This window comes from Coccinella septempunctata, chromosome 1 (assembly GCF_907165205.1).
Source record: "Coccinella septempunctata chromosome 1, icCocSept1.1, whole genome shotgun sequence".
Taxonomy (NCBI): domain Eukaryota; kingdom Metazoa; phylum Arthropoda; class Insecta; order Coleoptera; family Coccinellidae; genus Coccinella; species Coccinella septempunctata.
In genome coordinates, this window is record NC_058189.1 from 63912265 (window position 1) to 63927392 (window position 15128).

Here is a 15128-nt window from a genome sequence, read left to right on the forward strand (position 1 = left end):
TCGATAACCTTCCTTAACTAAAGTTCTATCTAATTTTATACTTATATGTACTCGATCAATAAAAACTATTAGACTATTTAATTCTCATACTTTTATTTCAAATTACTAAATATTATCCCCCACTATTCGAGGACGACTGCCGGGTCATCTAGTACTAGAAATAAAAAAAGCCTGTTACTTAGCCGAAATATTTTAATTTATTTCTTCACATCGATATTTCACGATGCGAGAATTCTCCGTATTTGATCTAAACTATAGAGGATAATCTCCACTCTGACCCCAAACATCCACCATGTTTCGATGCAAAAATATAGTTTTCACAGGAAAATGTTATCTGATATTTTTGTTCAGAGAAAGGGATCAATTGTTTCATTGTTAGACGGCATTTAAACCAAAAAATGCAAAACATTCGGCCATTAGATGAATTTATTATCAATCGATTTACATTAAAAATAAAAGTCGGTCAATATATAGGGAAAAATAAAAATCCTGAAAATTAACGTTATTATTGGAAAGGCACAATATAAAATTGATCTCCTGATTACAAAATGTGTTTACAATATATCACTTGCAGTATCTAACTTCGTTACTATAAATTTTAAACGACTATTACAAAAGAGATTAGCAGGTTCAACGGTAGAGACCAAGAAATATATTGCATCGACTATTACGATTTTCTCTAAAGACATCAAACGCCCCCAGATACATTTTATCTAGGAATAAAAAACATTGTTTACGATTAGTTAGGATTTCGATTAATGGACTTGGATGATTCGTGTTGTAACAAAACTACTGAGAATATTGATTAATTTCACGAAGCATTAGAAGCCGTGTACTTTAAGTTGATCAGGCTTAGCTAGTCCAGCTTTCGTAAGCCACTGGCAAATGTTCTCACGCTGGTCTCCCTGCAGCTGAAGAACTTCACCATATTCAGGATGCTCTATTACAGTTCCATTACAGGCAAATTCCTGAAAGCAATGATAAAGATTTAATTAGATATTCTCTAATCTCTAACATTACTACTCCAAAATACAGACAATACTTGTTAATTCTCAAACTATATCATTTTGGATTACTCAGTTTCCATCCTGAAATGTTTTCTACAGACAGAAAGCAAAGTCTAGAAAGAACCCTAGCAATCACATAACTCCTTACCTTTTTACATGCTCGTACAATTTTCTTTAGGTCATACTCCGATGATAGTCCTTGTACAGTAGTTAGCGTCTTACGACCATTCCGTTGTTGGATTCTTATATGAACGAGTCCGTCTTGAACATCATCGTCTGCACCCTTACTTGCATCAGCAAAGGGGTCTGAAATAGTTTACAATTACAATGCACTATCAAAATTATTCGTATATCGAAACAAATTACAGCAAATCCATAAAATAGATCAAAAATTGGTCGATTTTAGTCAAAAACAGGCATATACAAGGATTCACGAAGGATGTCGCCATTTTGTCTTGGAAAATCTTAATTTTCTCTTCGGCAAATAAATTATACGTACCAAATGTGTTGAGATTCTGGATGGACATACGATAATCAAATAATATACGGATAAACAAAAATGTCTGCAACACGCGTTAAAAATTAGGGCGAAATCTAGAACACTTCGATTATTAGAATTCACGATAGAAATCTTTTGCAAGTCAACACAAATCGCCGCAAATGATGACCGCAGTTCGTTGACGTAACGGTATGACAAATACAGGTGTGTTCCATTCCAAATTATTACTCTTCATTTTGTTTGTTGAAAAAGGCTAGAATTATTTTGCCCTTCTTCTTTCATTCCATCATTTGAAAGGGAAAAATATTTATATTTGAAGAATCCTTGTAAATAAATATAACACATCCAGTTTCCAGTTTCTTCATCCAGCGCGCATCCTCATCGATGGTCAGATTCTGTTTACTTACTGTTTTTTGACAAATGACAATGTAAATACAAACATAACCCAATTCTTAGGAATAAAAATGTATAAAACCTCTGATATTATTGGCCCTGTTAATTGATACATCTTCAGAAGATAAGGATATCAGAGGAAATGCAAACACGTCATGAATGTTAAGCAAACTGCATAAACGGTTCAGTCTTTATGTGATAAGCCGCAGGATGTCGGATAAACATGGTCCTATTCGCAATTTTGCTTTCCTAGATCTGGAAACAACAGGTCTTCCTTCATTAGAAAATAATAAAACAAAAATAACTGAACTAAGTATTTCAATAGTAGAAAGCAATCATCTTCGTATGGGAGTTTTTCCTAGAGTAAGAAATAAACTGAATTTATGCTTGAATCCGTGTAAATTCATTTCACCAGATTCAACATCTATAACTGGTAAGTGTTTATCAATCCTCACTATTAGGACTACTCATATTTATGTTCATTTTATTGTAGGTTTATCTAATGAGTTACTTGAGCGTCAGACCCCATTTTCCTTGGATACTGTTAATACAATCAATGACTTTCTTAATTTACAACAGAAACCTATATGTCTTGTGGCTCACAATGGTAATGGATTTGATTATCCTATTTTGAGAGCCGAAATTATCAATGCAAAGGGAAAAATTTCAGAAGATATTTTATGTATAGACTCTCTTTCATATTTCAAAGATTTACATGAAAAGCAAAACTCCACTCAAAATGTATCTGTAACAGATTCAGGAAGTAGCTTGAATCAGGAAGCTGACTGTCAACCTTCTAAGAAAATGAAAACTTCACAAGAAATACCCCCAGAATTCACTGATGATTTTGATAATCTTTTATGCAGAGCAATGGATGAATATGAGGAATCTATTAAGAAACAAAATATTCAGAAAAAAAATGAAACAACCCCAGAGAAGCAGATAAAATCAATAAAATACTTGAGGATTAATAAACCAAAGATTCCCAGAAATCCAAGGTAAATTTAGAAAATACTTATCAACTATTTTGTGGAATAGATATAAAACTCCATAAAAGTTTACTTCACATTTTTTCACTTCATTTTGCTACTTTACTCCACCCTACTCAACTCTACTCTAATCTACACTGTTCTACTCTGTACTTAATTTTTTTGTAGTCTAAAGCGTTCCTTGTAGAGTCCTCTTTTCAAAAGTAAGTCCTGTGAAGTTAGGTTGGTCCAATCCAGAAAAATAGACAGACATACAGTCAAAAATTTCAAGAAGACTTGATTATGTTTTTATAACGGGCAAAAAATAGTAAAGAAATTCGAAAATTTCATACAGGCGCTCCAATTTTATTTATTAGTATGGATTTCTCCCTCATTTTCTTCAATTCCTAGAAATTATACAAACATCTATTTTAAATATTACATATTATATTTTTCCTGCCAGGGTAAGTTTCAAGTTAGGCGATGTTTATAAGCGTATCACTTCGAAAGATCCTGAAAATTCTCATCATGCTGAAGGGGATGTTGAGTGCTTGATGCACTGTGCTGCTAGCACAGGTGAGGAATTCATAGCATGGGCCAATGATAATGCAAAATTATTTGTAGATGTTCCACCTATGAAACCAGGTACAAAGATAGGTGTTTAAAGATGACTTATTTGTGATATTCTATTTACAAGATTTTAATTTCTGCGTACATCTTCAATAGGCAATTGGTCTATAAGTACTGGGTTTCATTGGTTTTTTAAAAATTTATTTTTAATTTTTATTTAAAGTGTATATTGGTGATATGTATGAATTTTAATCATATGTATCAGATAGATTTTATCAATATAATATATGACCTTTATTGTTTTATCTTGAACTGTCTCAATGAGTTAGACTAGTTGGAGGGAATAAAAACAGAATTACTACTTTAGTATTTATTTGTAATGTACCTACATTGCTTATCTTAAATCTAGCACTGGTTTATGAGACACCTAAAGTTGTGGCTTATGAATAATATAGGATAAACATATACAGGACCTGCAATAAAAAAACATAAAGTTCAGGTATAACGCAAATAAAAAAAAGCGAGAATTGATGAAGGTTGATTTGAAGCAGGGAACAACAAATTATGTTCAATATTTGGTCTAAACATGGTAAATTGGAAGTAGCAGATCTCAACTAATATTAAAACTTTAAAGTATTGAGATTTATGACAAAGACCACTTTATTTAAAAAAATAAAGTACACTTTTTTTTTCTTTTTTTATTCGTTTTTTGCGATCTTAGATGTCTCAAAACGTGAACTGTGAAAATTTAGTAATCTTTTTCATAGTTTATGATTGGAATTAACCAAAATCATTATCATTTCAAACATACCCGTTGTAATAGAGACTCACCTAATATATCGATACATTTTAACCTCCTCCAAAGAGAGACCAGTTGAAACCGCTAGATCCTTTGTTTCCTCCACTTATCGCTCCCCCATTTGATTGGGAACTGGATCCGGAAAGACCTGCTGATCCGCCGTGTGAAGACGACCATGACTCGGATGAAACCCAAGTAGCTTTGATGCTAACAGTCCATCCACCCCCAAGAGCTGAGATACCAGCGATTCCTGAATCGGCGGCTCCTTTATTTCCTCCACGTCCCAAGCCGTAAAGTATCAAATTTTTAAAATCGCCAAGAATAGACTTGGTTGCTTTCAAAGCAGAACAAGCTGTTACTTCAGTAGCTACTCCTGCAGCCTTGATTGAATCTTCTAGAACTTTTAAGATTGGACCAAGCACTGGTAGGTGGGTGATTGCACCTACAATATCTAGCCTCAAGAGATAAGAACCAATTTCGATAAAATTTGCTTTTGATAATATTTGTTTGACGATGCTGGTGCCCGAAGAGAAGTTGATGGTGATCGATATGTTTGGCATCAGTTTATTGATGTATACCAGACCTTGTCCGGTTATTATGAAACATACGAGTCTGAAATAGAGTGTTGATATTACTTTCGACATGGGGACTACAGGTTTCAGGTGTAGTAGCATCTTCACAAGATTGCTCATGGACGGTTTACCAGACGTAGATATCAAAACATTTATCATTGCTGATACGTCGATTTTATCGATAACCAGTTTATCGTCTTTGATGTCTTGGAAGAATTTGTTCAAGACTGACCAAGAACTACCAGTATTGAATTTTGATGCTTGAGACTCAGACATCAGAAAGTACCAATTCAATATGTTGTTCCATATTTCCTTCGTTATCTTAACGTATCCACTCGCTCCTTCTATTTGAATGAGTACATCGATCAGGGCTTCCAGAGATATTTTCTTGGCTGCGTAAAGTTGAACGTTGTGTATTAGAGCGGTGACTCCAGATATACCCGTGTATATTCCACCGTCCAATTGGACTGCCAGGCCCAAAATAGCTTCAGGACTTTTCACCAAATCCCCTAGGATTTTGGTCAAGTCCACATGAGCACCACCTTGGATCAGCAAGTCTAGTAAGCTGGTGAACCCAGAGTCTTCACTAAGTAGGAGGGAAACGCTTATGTCGTCTTTGATTAAAGATTGGAGCCCCCCATTCAACTTCTTTTCTATAGCTTTTAAACCAACAACTAAGTGAATCACTTTCGTCAGACTATCTGGTAATACCGTCACTGAAGATTGTAATCTTCTGAAAAGTAGTTCAAGTACATCGCTAGCTTCTACTAGACTATTGATTGAAACAGAAATTAGGGGGATGATGGCATCAGGATTGACTTCTGCTCTCGCTGTAATGCTAGTATCCAAGTGTTTGATGATCGATATTACAACATTCTTCACTTCTTTCGTTACCGATGTGAGTTTGAAAGTTTTTCCATTTTTCCAGTTGTTCACGCTAGTGAGCGGACCCAGTTTTTCGAGATATTCGAGCAACGTACACTGATCGCTTTTCCAAAGGTTTTCATGCGATCCGGATGGGTAGTAAACTACGATTTCCTTTTCAATGTTGATTGTTATGGAGACTCCCGTTTTTCCGTTCATGATGAGCGCCATAGGTTTACCTATTTGGAACACCATCGCTAAGGCTTGCTTGACGTTGACCACAGCGAAAACATTCGATTCTTTTATGAAGCTCAGAATTAAAGAATCGGTGGGTCTAATGAATTCTAGAAGGGAAAAAAGTAGCATTAAACATCTTACACGAAATCATTGTAAAATACGTTTCTTATTAATAATTAGGTAATGAGCCAGGAGTGGTTAATGCATAGCAAACTATGAAATCCATAAGAGTTGTACCCTGCTTGAAAGCAATTTTGTATACACTGAAATAATGAACTACCCCTATAATAACGTAGCAATTTTTTTTCTGGATGTCCTGGGGATCTCAGTGTAGTTTTATGTTTGTTTTTTTTGAAAATTATGTCGATTTCTGCATCATTGAAGGGGTGCATGTGCCCACCCCTGGCCACTCTACCTGTTTGTCTATCGACCACAACATTCAAGATATTCAGATACCCAAATCTTATCTTACCTGGTGAAGGACAAGGTACTGGACAAATGAAGCTGCATTGTTCTTGATTGGCCCTTGCATGATGAAAGCCAACCGATTGAGATAGATCATCCTGTCTTTTAAATTCATATGCCTTCAGATATTCTAAAATAAGGAAAGAGATCATTTTTACTATATACCTACAGGAAACTGATCATTTTTATCCTTCGATAAAAATAGTGAAGTGTTTTCAAAGGTAGATGTTTTTTTTTAAAGAAGGTAGAACCTATCAAAATGAATTACTTAAGTACACGCGACAGACTGCGTAGAAGCCGCGGGAAAATAAAACAGATGCATGACTGAATAACCGTAATATTTTACAATGGTGCAGACGTCCCCAAACTATAAAAATTCCAATCTCAATAAGAACATTTCATGTTTGTTTTTTGAACAATTTGACCTCATCACTGGATTGAAAAATACAAAATAATTGATTTTATGTAGAATCTAAACTTACCATGGCCCAAAGTACTGCACACGAGCGACGTGAAAAAAACCGAAAGAAGATTTCGGTTCATTTTCGAATTCGTAACTGGCAAACTACATACTTGCCAGTTCAATATTTATACAATAATTTTAGACCAATTAGTACGAGTTTGATGCATCAAGAATTAGAGAAAAATGCGTTGAGAATGCAATTACCAGAGGAATGTCCCATTCTACGTTCGGTTTCCTTTTTTTATGTAAATTTTGAAAAATGTTTGGGAATTTTGCGACAGTATTAGAATATTTTCAGTTACGTGATAACACTCATCGCTGCTATCTCACAATACACATATTATTGTTTCTTGGGAAAGTTTCTTCTCGTGAAAATTAAATTCGTCCCCTCATTGCAAACAAGTCCAAAAAAAAATTTTGATTTCTCGGATTGAAGCAATTCAAATCTCAATTTGGTTATGAAGGTATATCTAATCATTTGGGTTCGATATAAAATGTATTCAAATTCTACAGTAGTATAGTTTTTTCTAGATCAAGATATATTAAATGGTTATCTTTAAAGTTAACTGAAAAATTTTCCCCTTAAAAATAAATTGTGTATTGTGTTTTTCATTTCCACTCATATAGTGACCACTGATGAAATATATTTGAGGTTCCTATGTGCCCTCTGGTTTTGAAATAAAATAATATATTTAATTTATAACTTTATTCGAATCTTTCAATTATATTTAAAACACCTTAAAACTAACATTGGTTGTTGGGACAGTCTGTGTTAAAACTAAGTAATTAATCCTAATATCGTGTTGTTAAACCTGCAACAGAAAGAAAGCGTTAGATATGATCGCTCAAACTTTTGTTCTCTGAAAAAAAATCAATTGAAATTTTCGAGTATTCACCTGTTTTGAGTTCTTAAAACAAAGTCCAGCGATGGGAGGATGTACTACCTCCATTTCCACCGAGCAAATTTCCCAAAGACCAACCATTTGATCCTTTGTCTCCTCCACCAGAAGAACCTGAACCTCCTACGCTGATACCTCCTGAATGTGATGCTGAACCTCCATTGGCATTTCCCCAACCACCAGAGCCAGCATTTCCTCCTACACTTATTCCACCAGAGTGAGAACCAGATCCACCAGAGCTACTTCCTCCACCCCCTGATCCGGCATTTCCGCCTACACTGATACCTCCCGAGTGGGATCCTGATCCTCCTGAGCTGCTTCCTCCAGAACTAGATGAACCTCCTCCTACGCTTATTCCTCCCGAGCCAGAGCCTGATCCTCCTGAACTGCTTCCTCCAGAACTAGATGCACCACCTCCAATGCTTATTCCTCCTGAGTGAGATCCTGATCCGCCTGCGCTACCACCTGCTGAGCCGCCGGAAGTTGCTGCAGTCGTTCCAGAGCTACTTCCCTTAGAACTGGATGAACCTCCACCAATGCTTATTCCTCCTGAGTGAGATCCTGATCCGCCTGCGCTACCACCTGCTGAGCTGGAAGATGCTGGAGTGGTTCCAGAGCTACTTCCCTTAGAACTGGATGAACCTCCCCCTATGCTTATTCCTCCTGAACCAGACCAACCTCCTCCAATGCTTATTCCTCCTGACCCTGACCCTCCTGAGGAGCTAGATGCTGATGCAGTTGTTCCTGAACTGCTTCCCTTAGAACTAGAGGACCCGCCTCCTATGCTTATTCCTCCTGTGTGAGAACCTGACCCTCCTGAGGGGCTAGACGGTGATGCTGTTGATCCTGAACTACTTCCCTTAGAACTAGAGGACCCTCCTCCTATGCTTATTCCTCCTGAAGAAGAACCGGAACTACCAATGCTCGAAGCAGTTGTACCTTGCGATGATGAACCTGAGCCTGAACTCGACGATGACCATTGTACAGATGACGACCAAGTAGTTTTTATACTGACGGATAAACCTCCTCCATAAATGGAGAGACCTGCAATTCCAGAATCGGATGGGGCTTTTCCACCTCGTCCTAAACCGAACAAAATTATATTCTTCAAATCGTCAAGGATAGATCCAACTGCTTTCAAAGCAGAAGTTACAGTGACTTCAGCCGCTAAGCCTACAGCCTTTAAGATTTCATCTAGCGCCTTCAAGATGGGACCAAGAACTGGGAGATGGGTGATGGCACCTACGATATCTAACCTGAGAAGGTAAGATACGATCTGGAGAACATTGACACTGGACAGTATTTGTTTGAGAATGCTTGTAGTTGAAGATAAATTAATGCTGATGGATATATCGGGCAACAAGACGTGGATAAAAACTAGACCCTGTCCAGATATAACGAAATAGATGAGTCTGAAGTACAAAGTTGCGATAAGTTTGTTCAGAGCACAAACGGGTTTGAGATAAACTAAGATCTTCACAACGTTGCTTAAGGAAGCGTTGCCAGATGTAGATATCAATAGGTTGATGATGGCGGATACATTGATTCCATTTATGACAAGTTTTTCGTCCTTCATATCTTGGAAGAATTTATTTAGGGTTGACCAAGAGCTGTCGGTGTGGTATTGGGATGCTTGAGACTGAGCCAAAACGAAGTACCAGTTCAATAAGTTATTCCATACTTCCTTAGTGATCTTCACATGTCCATTCACAGCTTGTACTTGAAGGAGTATATCGATCAGGGCTTCCAGAGATATTTTCTTGGCTGCGTAAAGTTGAACATTGTATATAACAGCAGTTATTCCAGATACGCCATAGTATATTCCTCCATCTAATTGTACGGCAAGTGCAAAAATGTCTTCGGGGCTTTTCAGTAAATCCCCTAAGACTTTGGTCAAATCCACATTTGCACTGACTTGGATCAACAAATCGATCAAACTGCTGAGCCCTGAGTTTTCACCAAGCAGGAGAGAAACACTTGTGTCCTCTTTGATGATAGCCTGAAGACCTCCATTCAATTTAGTTCCCAAAAATTTCAGTCCAACAACCAAATTCACAACTTTGAGGAGTCCTCCGACGATAAGAGTCTGCGAGGAATTTAGTTTCACGAGTAGAATTTGAAGAACACCCTTAGCCCCTAGCAAGTTGTTGACCACGACAGAAATCAGAGAGATGATCGCGTCAGGGTTAGATTTAGCTCTCAAAGCAATTTCAACGTCTAGGGTTTCGACGATGGAAATAATAATATTCTTCACTTCTTTCGTTACAGTTGTAAGCTTGAAACTTTGTCCGTTCTTCCAATTGTTCACGTTGGTGAGTGGACCAAGTTTCTGGAGGTACTCCACCAGCGTTATCTGATCTCTCCAGAGATTATCATTGCATCCAGATGGGAAGTAGACTACGGTTTCCTTATCGATGTTGATGACGATGGATACTCCAGTTTTGCCATTCGTGATGAGTGCTATGGGTTCCCCTATCTGGAACACGATGGCCACATCCAGAATGGTGTTTACCAAAGCGAACACATTCGTCTCTTTGATGAAGACCAAACTCAGGGATTCACTGGGTTTGGCCACTTCTAGAAGAGAAAATAGCTCAGTGTAAAACAATTTCTAATTTTCATTGGTGACGGTTTTGTATTGATGTTGGATTCAAAAGGTTTTCTTACCTGGAGATGGATTGGGTACCGGGCAGATGAAGCTACATTGTTGTTGATTTATTCTTGAGTGATGGAAGCCAAGCGATCTTTCATGGTGACTTTGTAGTTCGTGCCTCCTTAGATGTTCTTTGGAAAAAAATTGATCATTGTACATAAAAAGGAAATTCGATATTCATCAGAGGGCTAGTCTCTGACTCACGCTTAATTTGCTATATATTTATTAGCGTTGGTAAGAACTATAGTTTTCGCCATTGAAAAAGAGATGACTATTTATCAGACAGTTACATATATTGAAATTGTGTCATATCGTCATATCGTATGTTTGAACATCTGGTAAAACCTTGGGATTTGTGAAATCCACATCAAAAACCAATTTGAACTTTCAAAAGATTTTTTAAAACGTCTTATCTGAATGCAGCCAAGCAGGATGGCAAAAGTAATAGGTAAGTATATGGACATTATTGAATAAAACTTAGGACACAGGTAATATATCTATCTTCCTTTCCAAAACTTCTAGTTTGATGTAGAAGACGGCTAAGAATTTTTGTTCTCCTATTAATATTTAAAATCTGTTTATACTTATAATACTTAAAAGCAGTTCTAGTACTAGCAAGTCTAGTAGTTCCCAAGAGAAATGTGAGCGTAAAATTTCTCTTTCTGGAAGTTATTCATGTAGGTATAGGTATATATTTTTACTCACCATGGCCCAAAGTACTGCAAACAAGCGCACTGAAAAAAACCGAAAGTAATCTTCGGTTCATTTTCGGATTAGAACTGGCGAATAGGCATCGGTACATGCAATATTTATACGAATTTAATTCTGATTAGTGCTTCTATGAGTTTCGAGAATCGACAAAAAATTCGTCAAGAATGCGCACTTAACCGAAAGAATTCCATTGTTGGAGTTCCATCCCTCTATTTTTTATGCAAATTGTAAAAAATTCCAGGGGTTTTTCAGATAACATCGTCAATGTATCACGATTTTGCCTGTCGACCGATAAGGTATTTTTTTAGACGTCAGAAGATGCAAATTACAAAGTTGTTTAGTGCAGAGTTATAAACCACTTTTTATCATCCGTTGACAAGTTTAGTAAGTTGCAATTTTCTAGTAGGTACCTATACGTCGAATCTGGTGTTGGGATGTGTTTTGAGAAAAAACTGAAAAAAAAAGGTTTTTTTTCGAAAGTTAAGGAAATATTTCAACTTTGATTTCTCAATTAAAATTGAAAATATTACATTCGAATTTCGAATACCCTTTTCATGAAGAGTCTTTCCATGGTCGATAAGTCAAATTACTCTAATGTTAATAATGCTCCACTCAAGACCTACTCTCTGCTTCGGTTCATATTAAACTATCAGAACCTGGTGCGCAGTTTCATGTGGGCAAGTACCACTTTATCCGCACTTGTTGGGAAAATAACTATGTATTTCCTAAAGACGCCACTGAAGAGCAAAGAAAATTTTCATCCTAGCTTTATAATGAAATTCAGTAGTTATGTTGTTAATTTTTTGTAAGTGGTCAGTGATATGATTAACGGTAATCAAAACTACTTGTTCGATATCTATTTTTCGGACGAGTGTCCATTTTAGCTTAAGGGCATTATAAGCCGACATAAATTGGTCAGATGAAAATCCAAGATTGTTTCGAGAGGTGCACACTCATCATCAGCTTCCCCAAAAATTGAACGTTTGAGCTATGGAAATTACATAAACGACATTTTTTACACCCGGTAATCTCACTGCTCTGGCCAAATTTATTTAGATCTATTGGAGAATGCTATTTATCCAGTCCTCGTGCAAGTAGTGGAAAATGCAGGAGACCATCAAACGATAATTTTCCAACAAGATCAACCGGTGCGTCAGTTCTTAGATGAAAATTTTCCTTACGCCTGATTCATTGCAAGAAGGGCACATATTGAGTGGCCACCCATATCACCTGATATAACTCCACTGGACCTTTTTTATGGGGTCACCTGAAATCCAAGATTTATGCTAACCAAACTGAGTCACTGGATGATCCCCATTCAAAACAAAGGGGTTGTGCTCACCCCCGTTAGGAGGTTGCAGTTACGGAGATGCAAAGGAGTGAACGATTTTCCACATTTTCCTTTTAAAGCCGGAAAATCGAGGTGTTAGGTTTCCATTGGACCACACTGTATTAAATACAGTGGCAGTGCGAGTCTATTGCTTATTGACTCGGACAGGTCGATTAGTATGCTAAATGGCGCTCTTTTTGATGTAAGAAAGAATAAAATCTTATACAGCGTGACGCAAATTTTAGTTATGTGTGTTATGAAGCCATCCACAATTTTTTTTAATTGAAATCCTGATTTTTTTTGACTGTTCTTAGAGTACGACTATATCAAGCTACACGTTCGAAGCAAATATCCAATTTTCATTTCATGCTGTTGGAAAGATAATGAACAATCATCAACTAATTCGAAAATTAATTAATCTGATCAGTAAAAAATATTTCAATGAAATAATCGAGGCAAATGCAATGTGAAGAAGTATTTATCATTTCTTGTCAAACGAAAAGTTAGAATAGGTAGGATCTGGAAGTTCATTTTGATTATGAACCATTTCCTTCATTCTTAATTAGTGAATTAAGAATTGAATAAATTGAGGCAGTGGCCTCAATTTATCAGTGGAACTTATGGAATTTATGGAACCTAGCTAATCCTGCACGAATCTGTCAAACCCAGCAGGAAATAAATGTCATTATTTACTCACCGGTTTGTCACCCGTCAAGATTTTCCGAATATATGGGCGAGGTGAGGTGGAGGACGCTGAAGAAGTCAAAAGATAAACCTCCGTCACCTACTTTTAGGTGTGGTTTTGTTTAATTTTATTTCAGAATTTAATTTTCATCAAAACTCAGGAAATCTCGAGACAAAATGGCTGGTAGACTGCCAGCTTGCGTTATCGATGTCGGCACAGGGTAAGTCGAATTAATTCTTATTGAGCAGTTGTTTGTATGGTTACTAATTTTCAGTTACACAAAACTGGGGTTTGCCAACAATAAAGAACCTCAGTTCATCATACCTTCAGCTATAGCCATAAGGGAAAGTGCTAAAGTAGGGGATCAATCTAGTCGAAGGCTATGCAAAGGAGTTGAAGATCTAGATTTTTATATTGGTGATGAAGCATTCGATGCTACTGGTTATTCTGTGAAGGTTGGGAGCATATATCACATTATTTACAGTGAAACCTACATAAACAAATTCTTTCTTATTCGGTATATTATACTTTTAGTATCCAGTGAGACATGGGCTTGTTGAAGATTGGGATCTTATGGAAAGGTTTTTAGAGCAATGCATTTTTAAATATTTGAGGGCAGAACCAGAAGACCACTATTTCCTTTTGACAGAACCTCCCTTAAACACACCAGAAAATAGGGAATACACAGCTGAGATAATGTTCGAATCATTCAATGTTCCTGGATTATACATCGCTGTTCAGGCTGTGCTGGCGCTGGCTGCCAGTTGGATAAGCAGAAGCATCGCAGATAGAACATTGACAGGTATTGTGATCGACAGTGGAGATGGAGTTACTCATGTTATACCTGTGGTGAGTTTTAATACTAGCTTGTGTTCTTAACTAACCAATTCGAAATATAGTTTGTACATATCATCAATTTATAAAAATGTTCTAGGCTGAAGGTTATGTCATTGGAAGCTGCATCAAGCACATTCCCATAGCAGGGCGCAACATCACCTATTTCATTCAGTCATTGCTAAGGGAAAGAGAAATTGGAATTCCCCCTGAACAGTCCTTAGAAACTGCCAAAGCAATAAAAGAAAGATACAGTTACATATGTCCAGACATAGCTAAAGAATTTGCAAAGTATGACAGTGACCCTGGTAAATGGATGAAAACATATGATGGAATAAATTCTGTGACAAAACAACCCTTCCATGTAGATGTAGGTTATGAAAGATTTTTGGGTGAGTACCCCAAATGTTATATGAAACCATGTCAGTTGTTGCTCTGTGATAATTTGGTATTAATCCTAAACCTTTTTTTTAGGTCCCGAAATCTTCTTCCATCCAGAGTTCTCAAATCCCGATTTCACCATTCCGATATCTCAGATAGTAGATGACGTCATACAGAACTGCCCAATTGATGTGCGAAGACCTCTTTATAGCAATATAGTTTTATCAGGTGGCTCTACAATGTTCAAGGATTTCGGTAGGAGATTACAAAGGGATATAAAACGCACTGTTGATGCAAGACTAAAACTGAGTGAAGCCTTGGCTGGAGGTGGTTTAACAGTAAGTTTATAATATTGGAGATGATAATTTAGGAGTTGAAATAATAACTTTTTCTAGCCCAAGCCTATTGATGTTCAAGTTATCTCTCATCATATGCAAAGATACGCAGTTTGGTTCGGTGGAAGCATGTTAGCATCAATGGTAAGACATTTTGAAATTATCTGTCATCATTGCTCATTCTAACCTCGGTTTATTTTATTTCCAGCCCGAATTTTACACAGTTTGCCATACGAAAGCGGCTTATGAGGAGTATGGTCCCAGCATTTGCAGACACAGTCCAGTGTTCAGTACTATGACATAATTGATATTTTCCTTTGTATTATTTTAATATACTTTTTTTATTGAAATTTATAGATGCAATGAACTCTATTAAGAAATATAATTTTAATTGAAGTTGAATTGTGGATTCGTTTTTTGAACAAGAAATAAAACTCGATATTCTTCTTATTCGTTAAATCTG

At 36.7% G+C, this 15128-nt stretch overlaps 4 protein-coding genes across 8 annotated transcripts; 2 read left to right on the forward strand and 2 right to left on the reverse strand.

Annotated features, from left to right (window-relative positions):
* Nucleotides 1-490: 490 nt before the first annotated feature.
* Nucleotides 491-1680, reverse strand: LOC123316898 (eukaryotic translation initiation factor eIF1). The gene is made up of 3 exons (XM_044903174.1): nt 1507-1680; nt 1156-1313; nt 491-968 (listed from the first exon to the last, which is right to left on the reverse strand). The coding sequence occupies exons 1-3, from the start codon at nt 1532-1534 to the stop codon at nt 822-824; spliced, it is 333 nt and encodes a 110-aa protein (XP_044759109.1). The 5' UTR covers nt 1535-1680; the 3' UTR covers nt 491-821.
* A 254-nt stretch (nt 1681-1934) lies between these two features.
* Nucleotides 1935-3798, forward strand: LOC123316883. Of its 2 annotated transcripts, none has more exons than XM_044903166.1 (3): nt 1935-2332; nt 2393-2897; nt 3343-3798. In XM_044903166.1, exons 1-3 carry the CDS (start codon nt 2059-2061, stop codon nt 3530-3532), a joined length of 969 nt encoding a protein of 322 aa, XP_044759101.1. In that variant the 5' UTR covers nt 1935-2058; the 3' UTR covers nt 3533-3798. The 2 variants fall into 2 exon arrangements, with proteins under 2 accessions (XP_044759101.1, XP_044759093.1); XM_044903158.1 differs by having other exon boundaries at nt 1936-2332; nt 3331-3798.
* A 3730-nt stretch (nt 3799-7528) lies between these two features.
* LOC123310206 lies at nt 7529-11253 on the reverse strand. 4 transcript variants are annotated; one of them, XM_044893669.1, is made up of 5 exons: nt 11095-11253; nt 10404-10520; nt 8544-10313; nt 7734-8399; nt 7529-7649 (listed from the first exon to the last, which is right to left on the reverse strand). In XM_044893669.1, exons 1-4 carry the CDS (start codon nt 11189-11191, stop codon nt 7747-7749), a joined length of 2637 nt encoding a protein of 878 aa, XP_044749604.1. In that variant the 5' UTR covers nt 11192-11253; the 3' UTR covers nt 7529-7649; nt 7734-7746. The 4 variants fall into 4 exon arrangements, with proteins under 4 accessions (XP_044749604.1, XP_044749595.1, XP_044749588.1 ...); XM_044893660.1 differs by having other exon boundaries at nt 7734-8435; XM_044893653.1 differs by having other exon boundaries at nt 8436-10313.
* Nucleotides 11254-13173: 1920 nt separating this feature from the next.
* LOC123321472 (actin-related protein 3) lies at nt 13174-15067 on the forward strand. Its single transcript, XM_044909099.1, has 7 exons — nt 13174-13335; nt 13390-13570; nt 13650-13964; nt 14050-14341; nt 14424-14668; nt 14726-14809; nt 14874-15067. Exons 1-7 carry the CDS (start codon nt 13292-13294, stop codon nt 14967-14969), a joined length of 1257 nt encoding a protein of 418 aa, XP_044765034.1. The 5' UTR covers nt 13174-13291; the 3' UTR covers nt 14970-15067.
* Nucleotides 15068-15128: the final 61 nt, after the last annotated feature.